General features: G+C 38.0%; 1 protein-coding gene across 13 annotated transcripts in view; it reads left to right on the top strand.

Annotated features, from left to right (window-relative positions):
* The window catches only part of NR2C1 (nuclear receptor subfamily 2 group C member 1), a 65,149-nt gene that overhangs the window by 7,868 nt on the left and 38,789 nt on the right, over positions 1 to 18,492 (top strand). For 8 of the 13 annotated variants that reach the window (XM_023631357.2, XM_023631356.2, XM_070254501.1 and 5 more), the window contains exons 2-5: positions 9,333 to 9,406; positions 12,771 to 13,001; positions 16,767 to 16,848; positions 18,070 to 18,249. In XM_023631357.2, coding sequence (XP_023487125.2) covers positions 9,353 to 9,406; positions 12,771 to 13,001; positions 16,767 to 16,848; positions 18,070 to 18,249 — 547 coding nt within the window. In that variant the 5' untranslated portion in view covers positions 9,333 to 9,352. The remainder of the gene's footprint in view (positions 1 to 9,332; positions 9,407 to 12,770; positions 13,002 to 16,766; positions 16,849 to 18,069; positions 18,250 to 18,492) is intronic. The other 5 variants (XM_070254504.1, XM_023631358.2, XM_023631360.2 and 2 more) reach the window with 1 other exon arrangement.

The following is an 18,492-nucleotide window of genomic DNA, read 5'->3' as shown; positions in this document are numbered from 1 at the left end:
ATTGTTTCCCCCCAAAATTGACCTGTTGAACTCCTGATTCCCAGTACCTCAGAATGTAACTGTATTTGGAGGTAAGGCCTTAAAAAAGGTAATTGAGTGAAAATAAGGTCATTAGAGTGGGCCCTTATCCAATAAGAGTCTTGTCTCTATAAGAGATTACAACACAGACACAAACAGAGGGAAGATGTGAAGATACAGAGAGAAGACAGCCATTTGAAGCCAAGGAGATACCGTGCCTTAGACTCCTAGCCTTCAGAATTGTGAAAAAAATTTTTGTTTAAACCACCTAGGCTGTGCTACTTTTTACATCAATAACAACCCAATACAGATTTTGGTACTGGGAAGTGAAGTGCTGCTATGACAAATACCTAAAAATTTGGAACTGAGAAATGGGTAGAGGCCGGAAGAGTTTTGAGATGCATGCTAGGAAAAGCCTAGATTACCTTGAAGAGATTGTTGGTAGAAATATGATGTCAAAGGTGATTCTGGTGAGAGTTGAGAAAGAAAAGAGAGTTATTAAAAAAGCTTCTGTCGTCTGCAAGATACATATATCATCATGAATAGAATGTTGGTAGAAATATGAACATTAAAGGTGCTTCTTATGAAGTCTCGGGTGGAAATGAGTAACATTATTGGAAACTGGAGGAAAGGCAAACCTTGTTGTGAAGTGGCAAAGAACTTGACCATATTATGTTCTAGTGTTTTGTGGAAAGTAGTATTTGTAAGTGATGAACTTAGATATTTATCTGGGGAAATTTCTAAGCAAAGTGTTGAAGACACAGCCTGGTTTATCCTTGCTGCTTATTGGTAAATGTGAGAGAAGAGAGGTAAGTCAAAGAAGGAATTGTTAAGAAAAATGGAACCAGAACTTGAAGATTTGGAAAATACTCAGCCTATCCATGTTGCCAAAAAAAAACAACCCTGTTCTGGAGAGACTACGTAGGGTGTGACTGAACAACCATTTGCTAAAGAGATTGTTGGCATGTGATTGGTGGATTCGATCAGCCATCTCAATAGAAGCCAGGAATAGAGATGGGGTTATCCATTAGAGGTGTGTAGAGGACTGCCTAGTCTCATGACTTGGACACCCATGAATCACATTCGACGCAACAGGATTTTTGAGAGCTTCCTCCCAGCAGAAATGCTGCCACTTTGGACTGAAGAGGACAGAGAATGGATGAAATGAGAGAAGGCTGTTGGACTTGTGAGATTCTACTGGATGGGCCATAGAGCTATTCAGTTTTGAACATGTGTTGTGTTCAAGGAAAGGGTAGAATGGACCTCTGGGGCACACAGGCCCAGGGAGCGGTGGTTTCTTCTTGGTAGATTCAAGAGAGCTTGAGGCCCCTGCTTTTCTTTTCTTTTTTTTTTGAGGAAGATTAGCCCTGAGCTAACTGCTACCAATCCTCCTCTTTTTGCTGAGGAAGACTGGCCCTGAGCTAATATCTGTGCCCTTCTTCCTCTACTTTGTATGTGGGACGCCTACCACAGCATGGCATGCCAAGCAGTGCCATGTCCGCAGCCAGGATCCAAACCGGTGAATCCCAGGCCACCAAAGCGGAACATCTGCACTTAACCGCTGTGCCACCAGGCCAGCCCCGATGGCCACTGCTTTTCAATCTAGTGAGAGGTGGTTGGATACTCAAGCTAAATATTCAATATTGCTTTCACAACTAATCCAAGCATTTACAAATTTATAAGTAGGGGCCAGCCTGGTGACCCAGCGGTTAAGTGCACACGTTCTGCGTCTTGGCGGCCCAGGGTTCACCGGTTCGGATCCTGGGTGCAGACATGGCACTGCTTGGCAAGCCATGCTGTGGTAGGCGTCCCACATATAAAGTAGAGGAAGATGGGCACGATGTTAGCTCAGGGCCAGGCTTCCTCAGCAAAAGGAAGAGGACTGTCAGTAGTTAGCTCAGGGCTAATCTTCCTCAAAAAGAAAAAAAAAAAATTTATAAGTAGAGAGACATCAGCATCATGGCGGAGTGAGCACTCTCCTTAGCCTCTCCCCCCAAAGATACAAGGAAAAAGGCCATTCATTTACCAACAGAGGGCATTCACACAACACAAAAGACGTCCAAGAGACCCACGCAGTCATACATCTGAAGATGGAGATGCTGGACCCCCCAGAGGAAGTGGAAGGAGGTAAAAGGAATCTCCTCTCCCTCCTGAATGGCACTAACCCCGGGACTTTGCATGGCTCTGAGAGGAGGGGGTGAGGGGCAGCCATCCGCAGGAACACCATCACTCTCCAAGTTCCCTCACAGCCTGTGGGAAAGCCCCACACAGAGGTAACTAAGCTATTGCAGGAGTGTCTTCATCAAGCTAGCACCCTAGGAGAGCGGATAGCAAGGGCAGAGTGAGAAGGTCCCCCGGGATGGTGCAGACAAAAGAAAGCGCTCCTCCCCCCACCCAGCACTCCAGCTCAGCCAGTTGGCCGAAGCACCAGCACAGATAGAAAAGCAGCAGCTGTGAGCAATCAGTGGATCACAGTGGGCTCAGAATATATAGCTCTTGAACCCCACCCATTGGCAGTAGGTAGAAGCTGCAACCAGATAATAGCATCATGCAAAGGCACAAATCTATGCCGTCAAACAGCCTGAAAAAATCTGTTAAATCTCCAGACCAGAAGAAAAATGACAAGCACCCAGAAATCAATCATGAAGACACAGAAATTTATCATCTAAATGACAGAGATGCAAAATAGGTATCATAAAAAGACTCAGCAAGTTAGAAGAAATTACAGATAGTTCAATGGAATCAGGAACTTCTTCACAAAAGAGATAGAAACCATTAAGAAAAACCAATCAGAAATGTTGGAGATGAAAAACACAATGAATGAGATAAAGGAAAATCTGGACTCCATGAATAACAGAGTAAAATGGAGGACAGAAATATAGAAATGCTTCAGACGGAGAAGGAGAGAGAACCAAGACTAAAAAGAAATGAAGTTCTCTGAGAAATATCTGACTCAATTAGGAAATCCAACATAAGGATTATAGGTATTCCAGAGGGAGGAAGAGAAGAATGGAGCAGAAAACTTGTTCAGAGAAATAATAGCTGAGAACTTCCCAACACTGGGGAGGTAACTGGATACAATTGAAGGAAGCCAATAGATCTCCTAACTATGTCAATGTAAAAAGACCTTCTTCGAGGCATATAGTAGTAAAGCTGGCAAAAGTAAATAACAAAGAAAAAATATTAAGATCAGCAAGGCAGAAGAAAATGGCTTACAAAGGAACCCCTATTAGGCATTCCTCGGATTTCTCAGCAGAAACCTCACAGGCTAGAACATAGGGGAATGATATATTCAAAATTCTGAAAGACAAAAACTTGCAGCCAGGAATATGCTATCCAACGAAAATATCCTTCAGATATGATGGAGAAATAAAAACGTTCCCAGATAAACAAATCTAAGGGAGTTCATTGCCACAAGACCCCTCTCCCAGAAGAAATGCTCAAGAAGGCCTCATACCTGGGACAAAAAAGAAAGAAAGAGGTTACAAAGCTTTGAGCAAGGAGATAAATAGGTAGACAAGATCAGAAAATTGCAGCTTTCTATCAGAACAGGTTAGCTCACACTTAATTATAATGTTAAAGATAAGGGGAAGGAAAACACCAAAAATAAATATAATCTCATCATTTTAACTACAAACCCACAACACAAGATGGAATAAGTTGTGACAATGATAACTTAAAAGGGGAAAAGGAAAGGGATGGAATTGGCTTAGTCTCAGGAAATCAGAGGCTTTCAGAAAATAGAATATCTCATCTACAAGATGTTTTGTACAAACCTGGTAACCGCTAAACAAATAATCGGAAGAGTGACACATATGATAAAGAGAAAACTAAGAAAACTACCTAACTGAGTTGGTAGTCCAAAATACACAGGATGAGAAACAAAGGAAATGCAGAAAGAGTGGAAAACAAGCGATAAAATGGCAGCATTAAGCCTTCATGTATCAATAATCACTTTAAATGTAAATAGATTGAATTCTCCAATCAAAAGAGACAGAGTGGTGGGATGGATTGAACAACAAGATCCAACAATATTCTGCCTATAGGAAACACATCTCGGCTCCAAAGACAAACACAGGCTCACAGTGAAGGGATGAAAAATGATACTCCAAGCAAATGGCAAACACAAGAAATCAGGTGTTGTGATACTTATATCAGACAAAGCAGACTTCAAGATAGAACAGATAATGAGGGACAAAGAAGGGCAGTATATAATGATAAAAGGGACACTCCAACAAGAAGCCGTAACACTTATAAATATATGTGCACCCACCACAGGAGCACCAAAGTACATAAAGTAACTATTAGCAAACCTAAAAGAAGATGTTAACAATAACACAATAATGGTTGGGGACCTTAACACCCCACTTACATCAATGGATGGATTATCCAGACAGAAAGTCAACAGGGAAATAATGCATTTAAACAAAACACTAGACTAGGCGGACTTAATAGATATATGTGGAATACTCCATCCAAAAACAGCAGATTACACATTCTTCTCAAGTGTGCATGGAACATTCTCAAGGATGGACCATACGTTTGGAAAGAAGGCAAGCCTCAATAGATTTAAGAAGATTGAAATCATATCAAGCATCTTTTCCAACCATAGTACTGTGAAACTAGAACTCAACTACAAGAAAAAAGCTGGGAAAGTGACAGAGATGTGGAGACTAAATAGCATGCTACTGAACAAGCAATGTATCATTGAAGAAATTAAAGGGGAAATCAAAAAATATCTGGAGACAAATGAAAATAAAAAAACACAACACCAACTCATATGGGATACAGCAAAAGTGGTCCTAAGAGGGAAATTCATGGCAATACAGGCCCACTTTAACAAGAAAAATCTCAAATACGCAATCTTAAACTACATCTAACAGAAGTAGAAAAAGAACAAACAAAGCTCAAAGTCAGCAGGAGTGAAATAATAAAAATTAGCATAGAAATAAATGAAACTGAACCAAAAAAAAAGTACAGTAGAAAGGATCAATGAAACAAAGTGCTGGTTGTTTGAGAAGATAAACAAGATAGACAAACCTTTAGCCAGACTCACTAAGAAAAAAAGACAGAAGGCTCAAGTAAATAAACTCAGAAATGAAAGAGGAGAAATTGCACCAGATACCACAGAAATACAAAAGATTATAAGAGAATACTATGCAAAACTATAGGCCAATAAATTGGACAATCTAGAAGAAATGGATAAATTCTTAGACTCATACTACCTCCCAAAACTGAATCAAGAAGAAATAGAGAATCTGAATAGACCAATCACAAGTAAAGAGATTGAAACAGTAATAAAAACCTCCCAAAAAATAAAAGTTCAGGACCAGATGACTTTTCTGGAGAATTCTACAAAACATTCAAAGCAGATTTAATATCTATACTTCTCAAACCGTTCCAAATAATTGGAGAAGATGGAACACTTCCTCACACATTTTACAAGGCCAACATCACTCTGATACCAAAGCCAGATGAGGACAACACAAAGAAGGAAAATTACAGGCCAATGTCACTGATAAACATAGATGCAAAAATCTTCAACAAAATATTGGCAAACCAAATACAGCAATATATTAAAAGGATCATACACGTAATCAAGTGGGATTTATACCAGGGATGCAGGTATTGTTCAGCATCCGCAAGTCAATCAATGTGATACACCCACATTAAAAAATGAGGAATAAAAACCACATGATCATCTCAATAGACGCAAGGAAAGTATTTGACAAGATCTGACATCCATTTATGATAAAAACTCAATAAAATGGATATCGAAGGAAAGTACCTCAACATAATAAAGGCCATATATGACAAACCCTCAGCCAATATCACACTCAATGGGAAAAAACTGAAAGCCATCCCTCTGAGAATAAGAACAAGACAAGGGTGCCCACTCTTACTCCGCATAGTACTGGAGGTTTTGGCCAGAAGTTAGACAAGGAGTAAAAAAAATCCAAATAGGCAATGAAGAAGTGAAACTCTCTCTGTTCGTGGATGACATAATTTTATATATCGAAAACCCTGAAGAATCCATCAGAAAACTGTTAGAAATAACCAACAAGAACAGTGAAGTTGCAGGGTACAAAATCAACTTACAAAAAGTGGTTACATTTCTAGTCTCTAATGACAAACTAACAGAAAGATAAGAATACAATCCCATTTACAGTTGCGAGAAGAAGTGTAAAATATCTAGGTATGAATTCAACCAAGGAGGTGAAAGACCCATACAATAAAAGCTATAAGACGTTACTGAAAGAACTCGATGGTGACAAAAGAAATGGTTAAAATGACCATACTCCCTAAACCAATCTGCAGATTCAGTACAATCCCAATCAGAATCCCAATGACATTCTTCTTGGAAATAGAACAGAGAATCCTAAAATTCATATGGGACAACAAAAAATACCAAATAGCTAAAGCAAGCCTGAGAAAAAAGAACAAAGCCATAGGCATCGCAATCCCTGACTTCAAAATATACTACAAAGCTATAGTAATCAAAACAGCATGGTACTGGTATAAACACAGGCACACAGATCAATGGAACAAAATTGAAATCCCAGAAATAAAACCATACATCTATGGACAGCTAATCTTTAACAAAGGAGCTAAGAACATACAATGGAGAAAGGAAACTTCAATAAATGGTGTTGGGAAAACAGGACAGGCACATGCAAAAGAATGGAAGTATACCGTTATCTTTCGCCATACACAAAAATTAACTCAAAATGGGTCAAAGACTTGAAGGTAAGACCTGGAATCATAAAACTCCTAGCAGAAAATGCAGGCAGTACAGTCTTTGACATTGATCTTAGGATCTTTTCAAATACATGTGTACTTGGACAAGGGAAAGAAAAGCAGAAATAAACAAGTGGGACTTCATCAAACTAAAGATCTTCGACAAGGCAACAGAAACCAGGATCAGAAATAAAGGCAACCCACCAACTGTGAGAAAATATTTGCAAATCATATCTCTGACAAGGGGTAAATCTCCAAAATATATAAAGAACTCACAACTGAAAAACAAAGAAACAAACTGGATCAAAAAATGGGCAGATGATGTGAACAGACATTTTTCTGAAGAAGATATAGATGGCCAATAGTACATGAAAAGATGTTCAACGTGACTAATATCGGGAATGCCACAAATCAAAACTACACTAAGATATCACCTTACACCTGTTTGAATGGCTATAATCACCAAGACAAAAATTAATTAATGTTTGAGAGGCTGTGGAGAAAAGGGAACCCTCATACACTGCTGGTGGGAATGAAACCTGGTGCAGCCACTATAGAAAACAGTATGGAGATTTCTCAAAAAATTAAAAATAGAAATACCATACTACCCAGCTATCCTACTACTGGGTATTTATGCGAAGAACTTGAAATCAGCAATTCAAAGAGACTTATGCACCCGTATGTTCATTGCAGCGTCATTCACAATAGCCAAGATGTGAAAGCAACCCAAATGCCCATCGATAGATGATTGGATAAAGAAGATGTGGTGTGTACACACACACACACACACACACACACACACACACACACACACACTGGAATACTACTCAGCCATAAAAAAGGCAAAATCGTCCCATTCACAACCATGTGGATGGACCTTGTGGGGATTGTGTTAAACGAAATAAGCCAGACAGAGAAGGGCAAACACCCTTTGATTTCATTCATATGTAGAAGATAAACAAACACATGGACAAAGAGAAGAGTTTACTGGTTACAAGAAGGAAAGGAGTTGGGAGTTGGCACAAGGCGTGAAGGGGCCCATTTATATGGTGACTGACAAAACATGTTATACAACTGAAATTTCACAGTGTTATAAACTATTACAACCTCAATAAAAAAATACTTTAGTTGAAAGAAAACCAATTCAGATAATTTGCCAATTAATATTATAATTACAGAATATTGGTGAACTTGACAAACAATATATAGTATGATAGAAATAATTTTTGTATTTTTGACTACCTGATATAGAGAAAAAGCAAAACTCAAAGTCAACCCGTTAATCTTACAGGCTCTCAAATCAATTTGAAGACAGTTTTACATTGAATAAAAATTAACCTTAATATCTGAAAAAATTGCCATTGAGGGCCAGCCCAGTGGTGTAGTTGTTAGGTTTATGTGCCCCACTTCAGGGGCCCAGGTTCACAGTTTCAGATCCTGGGCTCAGACCTACACACCACTAATCAAGCCATGCTGTGGCGGCATTCCACATCCAAGTAGAGGAAGATTGGCAAGGATGTTAGCTCAGGGACAATCTTCCTCACCAAAAAAACAAAGTGCCACGAATGAAGAACAATCAGGAAATTTTAGAGAAATCTTCTGTCCTGAATGACTGCAATTATTTTGTCAGTTTTTATGATATATTGATTTAAAAGTATGTTAAATGGCTACAGTGATATGTTTGTTTACAGATAGGGTTGCCCTTATTTAAAGCAGTAACTACTACTCTTAGTCTGTATGATCTCTCCTGTTTAGGCTTCAGTATCTTTGAAAAGTGACATTGTTTGATATTGGATTTTTTTTTCATCTTTTTTTTTTTTCAAGAAGAAGAAGATGATTAGCCCTGAGCTAACTGCTGCCAATCCTCCTCTTTTTGCTGAGGAAGACTAGCCCTGAGCTAACATCCATGCCCATCCTCCTCTACTTTATGTGTGGGACGCCTACCACAGCATGGCTTGCCAAACGGTACCATGTCCATACCCAGGATGCGAACCGGCAAACCCCAGGCTGCCAAAGCAGAGTGTGCAAACTTAACCACTGTGTGCCCCAAGGATAGTTTTTTAAGGAGACATTTTCAAAATACCTAAAAGCAGAGAGAATAGTTTTATGAACCCCTTTATAAACTTTTATCAGTCTTCAGTAATTGTCAGAGCATAGCCAGTCTTGTATTCCCCCCCCCCCACCAACCTCAACTGGATTATTTTAAAACAAATCTTAACCATCATGTAATTTCATTTGTAAATTTTTCAATAAATATGTTTTTGGGGCCAGCCCTGTGGCCGAGTGGTTAAGTTCGCGACCTCCGCTTCCGTGGCCCGGGGTTTCGCTGGTTCGGATCTTGGGCGCAGGCCTAGCACTGCTCATCAAACCATGCTTTGGCAGCCTCCCATATGACACAACCAAAAGAATCTGCAACTAGAATATACAACTGTGTACTAGGGGAATTTGGGGTGAGAGAGAAAAACAAAAAGGTGGTTGGCAACAGCAGATGTTAGCTCAGTTGCCAATCTTTAATAAATAAATAAATATGTTTTTATGGGTATAATTGTGAAAAATCGTCTTTTTATTTTTGGCAGGACATTTTGACAATTAGATCATGGCAACCATAGAAGAAATTGCACATCAAATTATTGAACAACAGATGGGAGAGGTATGTCTAGTTTACACTTCGTTCACTGACTCACCAAACTTATTTACACCAAATGTATATGCTAGGTTCTGGAGGTGTAGAGAGAAAAGATAACCCCAACTTTAAGGTAGCTTTAATCTAGTGAGAGATAGTTGAGTAATCAGACAATCACAATAGAACGTGGTAAGTGCTATGATAGATAATGGTATAGGGTGCTCTGGGAGTACAGAAGAAAAACAGATAATGAAGAGTTGTGGAGGGTTATGGGGACCTGGTCGGGGAATGTTTTTGGAGGATGCAAAGTCTGAGGCAAGTCTTGATAGACCAGTGGGAGGAGATCCATCTCAACAAACAGATCTTCGTGTTTTAAACAATGTCCTATTCCTTAGTAAGAGGTACCATGATCCAGAGGTTTTCAAATTGTCTCCTAAGGATTCTTTGAGAGAGTTAACAAGTTCACAACTGTTTTCATAATAATACTAAAATGTTATTTGCCTTTTCACTGTTATTCTCTCACGAGTATACAGTGGAATTTTCCAGGGACTATATAACATGTGATATTATATGATGAAGTGTGTCAACATTTAAAAGGTGTTCATAACTCATTGCACCAGCGTTTTCCAAGTGAGCAATGCATGTTATTACAAAATCAGTCATGAATAAAGATCCATTTCAATTGCAGGATAGACCAATGGATTTTGTTATAATTTCTGATTGCACATTGCAACTAACCTTTAAAAAGCTACCACTTGTCAAATTTTGGTATAGTATCAAAGAATAGTTTCCACAGTTTGGAGAGGCTATTAAGATATTCTTCCCCCTTTGAACCAATAAATGTAAGGCTGGATTTTCTTTATATATTTTAACCAAAACAACATATTGCAAGAGATTGAATGCAGAGGCAGGTATGAGAATCCAGCTTCTATTAAGCCAGACATTAAAACAATTTGTGAGAACGTAAATCACTACCTCTAGCCCCACTAAATTTTTGTTTGGAAAATATACTTATCTTTCATTAAAAAATGTTATGTTATTTATGTTACTGTTTTATGAGTTATTTTTAAATGAATTAATAAATATTTTTAAAATTTCTCTGTTTGAATTTCTAATACAGTAAACTTCAGTAGATATAACCCACATATAAACCAAAGCCCTTTGGGACTCAGTAAGTTTTTAGAATGTAAACTGATCCTAAGACCTGAGAACTGTTTCCATAATCTATTTACTGTTCTTTGTTGCAGGCCATTTGGATTGCTTCAGTTTCCAGTTGTAACTATTATGCCATAGTAAACATCTTTTTACTCATTTAAGCGAAATATTTCAACCCAATGATAATTGTGCCCTGCATGTACCTAATGCTCTTTTCTCTAAGAAAGGTGTGAGGGGCCGGCCCAATGGTGCAGCAGTTAAGTGTGCATGTTCCCCTTAGGCGGCCCAGGGTCCGCCGATTCGGATCCCGGGTGCAGACATGCCACTGCTTGGCAAGCCATGCTGTGGCAGGCGTCCCACATATAAAGTAGAGGAAGATGGGCACGATGTTAGCTCAGGGCCAGTCTTCCTCAGCAAAAAGAGGAGGATTGGTAACAGATACTAGCTCAGGGCTAATCTTCCTCAAAAACAAAAAACAACAAAAAAAAGAAATGTGTGAGCCACTAGCCTTTTATTCAATTCACAATGAATATTACTGATAGAAGTAACCCAAAGGAAAATTAACAGCAGCTTAAACTTTACGTGGTAAAATGTATTACAGATTTACTGATTCAAAGTCACATCTTCTAGGTGTCATTGAAAATTTGAAAAATTATTGGATGGAGACTGGACTTAGTAGAAATAACCTATGTAAAATAAAATTGACAACAGTTAAAACTGCACCTAGAAAAATAGGACGTGGTAGAAATGATGATCAACAAAGGAAACTCAAACTGACAGCAGCTATAATCAATACAATCTGCCCTAGACAAAAACTGATGAGTGATTCAGAACTTTGTTGTAAATTTCACATAGAAAAATAATCTTGATAAAAGTAATTTCAGGGAAGTGGAAAAAAGTTGGAAACAAATCAAATTTTGCCATTTTAAAATTGAATCAAGAAATCCAATTGGCTTAATGAATTTACTCTGTAAAATATTTGTTCAACAAAAACAAACCCTCAATGCTGTGCTAGTTCTCTTTATTCATGAACTTGCTCTTCAGCCAGACTACTCCATCTCAGTACTTGGCAATTCTGTCCTCCCAGTTGCGCAGGCCAAAATTTCCCAGTCATCCTTGACTCTTCTCTCCTCATATTCTTCATCCAGTCCATTAGCACATCTTGTCACCTCTCTCTTCATAAAATATCCCAAATCAAATCATTTTTCACCCCCAGTATGGCTACTACCCTGTTCCCAGCCAGTATCTCTTCCCATGTATAATATCCAGATTTTGCCAGTATCTGCAATAGCATCCCTTCTGGTCTCTCTTAATTCTACTCTTGAATATTCACAGTCTAGTCTTGATGCTAAATTTAGAATGATCCTTTTTGAAAAATATCCTGCCACTCTTCTGCTCCATAACCCCTCCAGTGGATCTCCATCTCACACAATAGGAAATCCAAACTTTATATGACTTATGAAGCCCTGTGTGATTTGGCCCCTGCTGTCACTCAGATCCCATCCTCTCCCATAATCCATCTCTTTCACTCTGTTTCACTCACGCAGCTCTCGTCCTATGCCTCTTGCCTCCTCCTGCTTCATGGCCTTCTTTTATGTTCTGTTTCCTCTACCTAAGCTGCTCTTCTCCTAGCTAGTCCTAAGCCTTGGTCTGTTACTTCACTCAGGTCTGTGCAAAAATGTCATGTCCTGATTACCCTTATTCCATCAGTGACTCTCACCTTACCCTGTTTTAATGCTAACACTGTTATTTGCTTCATAGCAATTAATACTACCTGATAATGTTATTTGCTTATTGTTTTTTATCTGCTTTTCCTCACTAAAAAGCCTTATGAGAACAAAGACTCTGTTTTGTTTATTGCTGTATCTCAGGGCCTAGAACAAACAGTGCTTGGCAGGTAGAATGCACCTGGTATGTTTTTGTCTAAATGGAAGGTGGAAGAGAAGAGGAAGGAAGGAATGAAAATAGTGAGGTCCACATGTTCTTACTATTATACCATTATTTATTTGCACGCTTGTTTATTTCTGTAGGATAGGAGTTCATGAAAGTATAAAAGGTGTTTAAAAGGTGTGTGTATGTATGTGGTAGTTTAAAAGGTGTGTGTAATGTGTAGTACATTGAATATATAGGTAATGGTGTGCTTTTCCAGCTCTGTTTGAAGGTATAACAAAATTGTATCCTTAGAGGAAAAAAAGATTGAGTTGAATTGATTACTAATTTGACATGATTGTGTTAGATTGTTACAGAGCAGCAAACAGGCCAGAAAATCCAGATCGTGGCAGCACTTGATCATAATACGCAAGGCAAGCAGTTCATCCTGACAAATCACGATGGCGCTACTCCAGGCAAAGTCATTCTGGCCAGGCAAGATTCTACTCCAGGGAAAGTTTTCCTCACAACTCCAGATGCAGCAGGTGTCAACCAGTTATTTTTTACAGCTCCTGATCTATCTGGGCAGCACCTCCAGGTAAATAACTATAAAAGTGTCTTTTTATCTTATACATGAAAAAATTAGAAAGCATGTCATAAGTCTTGCCATTAAGACTTTAAGTCTTGCATGTTCAGTAGGAAAAAACTTGCATAAAATTATGTACTGTGCAGATTATCTATGGTGACTGCCCTCTCCTGTGGGCGTCTATGCTTTTCCTCACAGCCGTATATTTTGGGGGGCTCTTAGTTGCATGTAGGAAGATCCACTCTGGCTGGTTTGGCCAGGAAAGGATTTAGTAAAGGATGAGAGCTCAGAGAATTGTTGGGAAGGCTAGAGAAACAGTGCTAGGTCAGGTTTCCAAGAATAACTACTGGCACATGCTGCAGAGCTGGCTTCTGAGAGACCTGCTACTTCTGCACAATTAGGAAACTGCCAGATCAGGAGCATCTTCTGGAGCTGCAGTTCGCCCAACCAAGCTGCCTGAGCCTTGAGCAAAAAGCTGCCAAATCAAGAAGTCAGAACTATAGCTGCCAGCTTTGTCGCTTTGCCTCTCTGTTTTCATCTACATCTTCACTGATGTAGCAGGCTGTCTACCCCACGGTCTGCTTTAACACTGGAACTCAGTTAGTAGTGTGGATTAACTTCACATCGTTTTAATTTTTGCAAGTTGTACATCATTCTTCAAAGAGCCAGTTAAGACTTTTACACACTTCATGCCTGTGGTTATGTAGATATTTTTACTGCTGGTTGCTGTGATTGAATACAAATACAATGAATCCTTAAGTTTGCCTTCAGAGATTTTTTGGAGGGGAACACCCACTTAAAATTGGATTACATATTTTGTGATGAACAACTGATCAAAGAAAATTCCTTTTAGGATTGCAAAACTCCTAATTCATAAAATAGAAAATTTTGCCTATATATCCTGATAGATTGTGTTATTCCTCCAATTATATCATTTATATTATTTTTAGAAATTGCTACGGTGTGGATGAGGATGACGTTGACCTCTTAGAGGTGGTTCCTGAGTTTACTAAGGAGGAGTTGTTAGAACTGAAACACGAATGAAGAAGAGGCAAGAGAAAAGGAAACTAGGAGAAGAAAAAGAAGGAGAACCCTCAATTAAATTCATAGTGAAGGGTTTAGCAGAAGCTTTTGCAGACATCAACAAGCTCCATAAAACATGGACCCCAACACCAAAAGATTTTCATCAATGGAGAAGAATATTCGTGGTGCACTATCTACTTACAAGCAAATCTATGATGAAAAATGGATAGGATTTATAAGAAGTTATTTCATCAAGACAGAAGTCACTAAAAAATTTATAACATTATACATACCTTAGTTTTTGGGGTTTTTTGTTTGTTTTTTGAGGAAGATTAGCCCTGAGCTAACTGCTGCCAATCGTCCTCTTTTTCCTGAGGAAGGCTGGCCCTGAGCTAACATCCATGCCCATCTTCCTCTACTTTATATGTGGGACGCCTGCCACAGCATGGCTTGACAACCGGTGCCATGTCCAAACCTGGCATCCAAACCGGCATACCCTGGGCCGCCGAAGCAAAACGTGTGAACTTAACTACAGCACCACTGGGCCAGCCCCCAGTTTATTTTTATTTTTATTAATAGACTTGATTTTAGTTATCATGTCTCCTTATACTCCTCTTAGCTGTTTTAGTTTCTCAGACTTAACTTGTATTTGACAACCTTGACAGTTTTGAAGTATACTGTTTGGGTATGTTTAGGTTGCCCCACTATGGGACTTTGGCTGTTTTTTTTTTTTTCTTATTGTTAGACTGTGGTTGTGGGTTTTAGGAGGAGGATCACAGAGGTTAAGTGCCATTTTTATCACATCATATGAAGGGTACTTGACTATCATGTTTTATGTCTTGTGATGTTGACCTAGACCACCTGGCAGAAGTAATGTAATCAGATTTCTCCAGTGTAAATTTCTCCACTTTTTTTTTTATTTCTTTTTTTTTCTTTTTCAGGGGAAGACTTGCCCTAAGCTAACATCCATTGTCAGTCTTCCTCCTTTTCTCTTCCTTTCCCCTCCTCCAAAGCCACAGTACATAGTTGTGTGTAGTTGTAAGTTTTTCTGGTTCTTCTATGTGAGCTACCACCAAAGCTTGGCTACTGACAGACAAGTGGTGTGGTTCCATGCCCAGGAACCAAACCCAGGCCACCGCAGCAGAGTGTGCAACCTTAACCACCAGGCCGTGAGGGCTGGCTCTCTTTCTCTGTTTTAACAATAAAGATAATATTGGTGCTTTGCCTACTTTATGGATCATCTCTAAGGGCAATGAAAGAGAAATAGGTATAGGATGGAATTCCCCAGGTCCAAGAAGATTTGATTTCTGGTCTAGTGACCTAAGATGGGATGTGGGCAAGTCTCTTAACCTCTCAATATCTCTTCTGCTCTTAGGAATAATAGCAGATAAAAGATTAGCACCATTTACAATAGATATGCAATTCAGGAAAAGAATACTTTTCATAGATGCTTTCAAGGGACATCTAATACCAGAAATTGTTGGATATTTTTTTAAGTTGGTTGGAGACTGGTTTTTATGGTGATAAAAGAAGAAATGATGCCACTATGATGTAGTAGGGACAGCCGTTTTTTTTTTTTGAGGAAGATTAGCCCTGAGCTAACTACTGCCAATCCTCCTCTTTTTGCTGAGGAAGACTGACCCTGAGCTAACATCCACGCCCATCTTCCTCTATGTGTGGGACGCATGGCTTTTGCCAAGCTGTGCCATGTCCGCACCTGGGATCTGAACTGGTGAACCCTGGGGTCGAGAAGCAGAACGTGCGTACTTAACCGCTGCACCACCGGGCCAGCCCCTAGGGACAGCCATTTTAAGGACTGTTTAAAGTTTTTGAAATCAGAATTGCTCCTGAAGGCATTCCCACCCCTACGAGAAGAAAGTCAAAATAGAGGATTACTTTGTGGGTTGTTTTAAAGCAGGAGGAAGGGATTTACTAAATGCTGTATCATATTTTTTCAATTGGATTAATTTGTTCACGTTTCAAAAGATTGAAAGAAAATGGTGAAAAGGTTGAAGGATAACCCTAAAGAAGAAGCTGGTATTTCTTTGCCAACATTATTTTAGCCGTCCCTCGTGATGAGCTCTTTATATAATTTAAAGAGGCTTAGTAATTTGCCCAAAGCCACCACACCTAGTTCTACTGACTTGCTACCATTTATCAGACTCCAGAGTCCATGCTCTCAACCACTACCCCCAACCCAAATCTTAGCTCATTAAATGAAAAGTTTATACCTTTGTATATCAGTCATATTTCCATAATGATAAGTAAAAGTATATCAATAAAATGTTTTTTTTAGAAAATTATCTTTTTGTGCTATTATAGTTTATTTTAGTGATGTCATTCCATGTGGAAAGGTTCTGAGCTGTTCGAAGACAAATGTAATAGGACTGATAACTACTGCAGTAATTTGACATGTTCCGTGTGAATAATAAGTGCTTAATGGGTGAGATGCGTTAAGAAATACTCATATTTGTGTGCTTAACAGTCTTTTACTTTAATGAAATTGTTATGGAAAAATTAAGGTATTCTTATCGTCTTTGTTTCTTATAACATTGAAATTTTTATCTATATATAAAGAAAATTAAGAATAGTTATATATATATGCATAATAAAAGAATTCAAAAGTTTCAGAATAACTTATGAAAAAGAAAGCAAAAAGTAAGACTCAATGAATGTTCTTTTAATTTTTTACATGAGAGCATTATTGAGTAACAACAGATTACTTTTTTTTTTGTTTTGGGGGGTTTTCTTTAGCTCTTAACAGATAATTCTTCCCCAGACCAAGGACCGAATAAAGTTTTTGATCTTTGCGTAGTATGTGGAGACAAAGCATCAGGTAACATTAAAAATAACCTCCTATATGTGTTGTGTCGTTAAAATAACCACCATTCTACCATGTGTTTTTCTACTGAAAGTAAAAAGAAAAAGGAGCATGTCATTTTTGTGGTTCATATTTGTGGCCTCTGAAATTTAACTGATTTTTCCCCAAAGTTTTTTATTCACCTAAAGATTTTTTCACTTCAGTGCAGTTTACTTTGATCTTGCAGTAACATAAAATGCATATTTCAAAGAATTCTGAAAGACAGTTTTGCTTTTTGAAAGTAAACTGTACGTGTGGAAATTTTTTTGAATGTGAAACCAGTTTTGTCGAAAAAATTGCTTTAAAAATTAGTTGTGATCCTTAATAATATATAATATGAAGTTAACTACCTGTTGAGCCCTCTTCTCATTTCAAGAATACAGAGTGACTTGACTTATTGAGATGGAGAAAGCTCTGGTTAACTTTATTTATTGCTCTACATAGCTGAGCAGACATTCTCCAAGCCTGTTACTAGTACTCAGGGCTATTCGTTTTAGTTCTGGCCATTGTTGCTTCATGCCAGAAATACACACCCATGTTCACTCATATATATTCACAAGTGCCAGTGGGATATAGTTTAAGGGCCCAGTTTGTTTCCTCTCATTTTTAATCTTTTCCATAGCTTCATTACAAAAACCTCCACTAGAGCTTTTCCCAGAGTATGTTCAATTTGTTAATAGATATTGTGCCAAAGAAATGGTCTGTGAAATGATAGATTAATCAAAGTGTAACAGATTTCTCCAGAAATCTAAAAATTGGAACCCACAATGAGGAAGGATTGTTATAGTTCAAATACTAGCAGACATTGTATCCGTTTTTTGGAGCATAGTTTTCAAAATAAAATATCTTTATACAATAATTAACTAAACTGTAATTTATAAGTGATCTCAGAAATGAAAATAGTTGTTATGTTGAATCATAGGCTTATGGGTGATCTTGTTTCTTCTCTTTCCCAAGTTTTCCATACCATTGTGAAGGTTACTTTACAAAATTTAAGAACTCATATTGCTTAGTATATTTTATCAGAAAATATGGTTGTTTCATTCTGTTTAGTAACTCCTAAAAATATTTTTCATGTCATAAACTAAAAAAATCTCAGTTTTATCTTATATATTGTTTAAAGAAAAGAAATGGGCTTATTTCATTTCTGTTCTAAAATGTCTGACTTTTGTGTTTTCTTAAACATTTTGTCTCTAGGGCGTCATTATGGAGCAGTAACTTGTGAAGGCTGCAAAGGATTTTTTAAAAGAAGCATCCGAAAAAATTTAGTTTATTCATGTCGAGGATCAAAGGACTGTATTATCAATAAACACCATCGAAACCGCTGTCAATACTGCAGGTTACAGAGATGTATTGCATTTGGAATGAAACAAGATTGTATGTATTAGCTTTAAAGGAAAATACTTTTAAGGGTTCAGGCAAACTCTAAAAGTATGTTAAAATTAACACATTAAAATGTATCAAGTATATATGCTTTTTAATTTACAGTGTTCCAACTAAAAATATAAAAATATGTACATTCGTATATATTTTTAATAGGTAGAACAAACATTTATTGAGTGCCTATATGCCACACATGTATTTGTAGTTTGAACATGGTAGAAAAACAACACAGACACA

Source organism: Equus caballus, chromosome 28 (assembly GCF_041296265.1).
Source record: "Equus caballus isolate H_3958 breed thoroughbred chromosome 28, TB-T2T, whole genome shotgun sequence".
Classification (NCBI taxonomy): Eukaryota; Metazoa; Chordata; class Mammalia; order Perissodactyla; family Equidae; genus Equus; species Equus caballus.
This window is presented reverse-complemented; position numbering and strand designations above follow the sequence as displayed.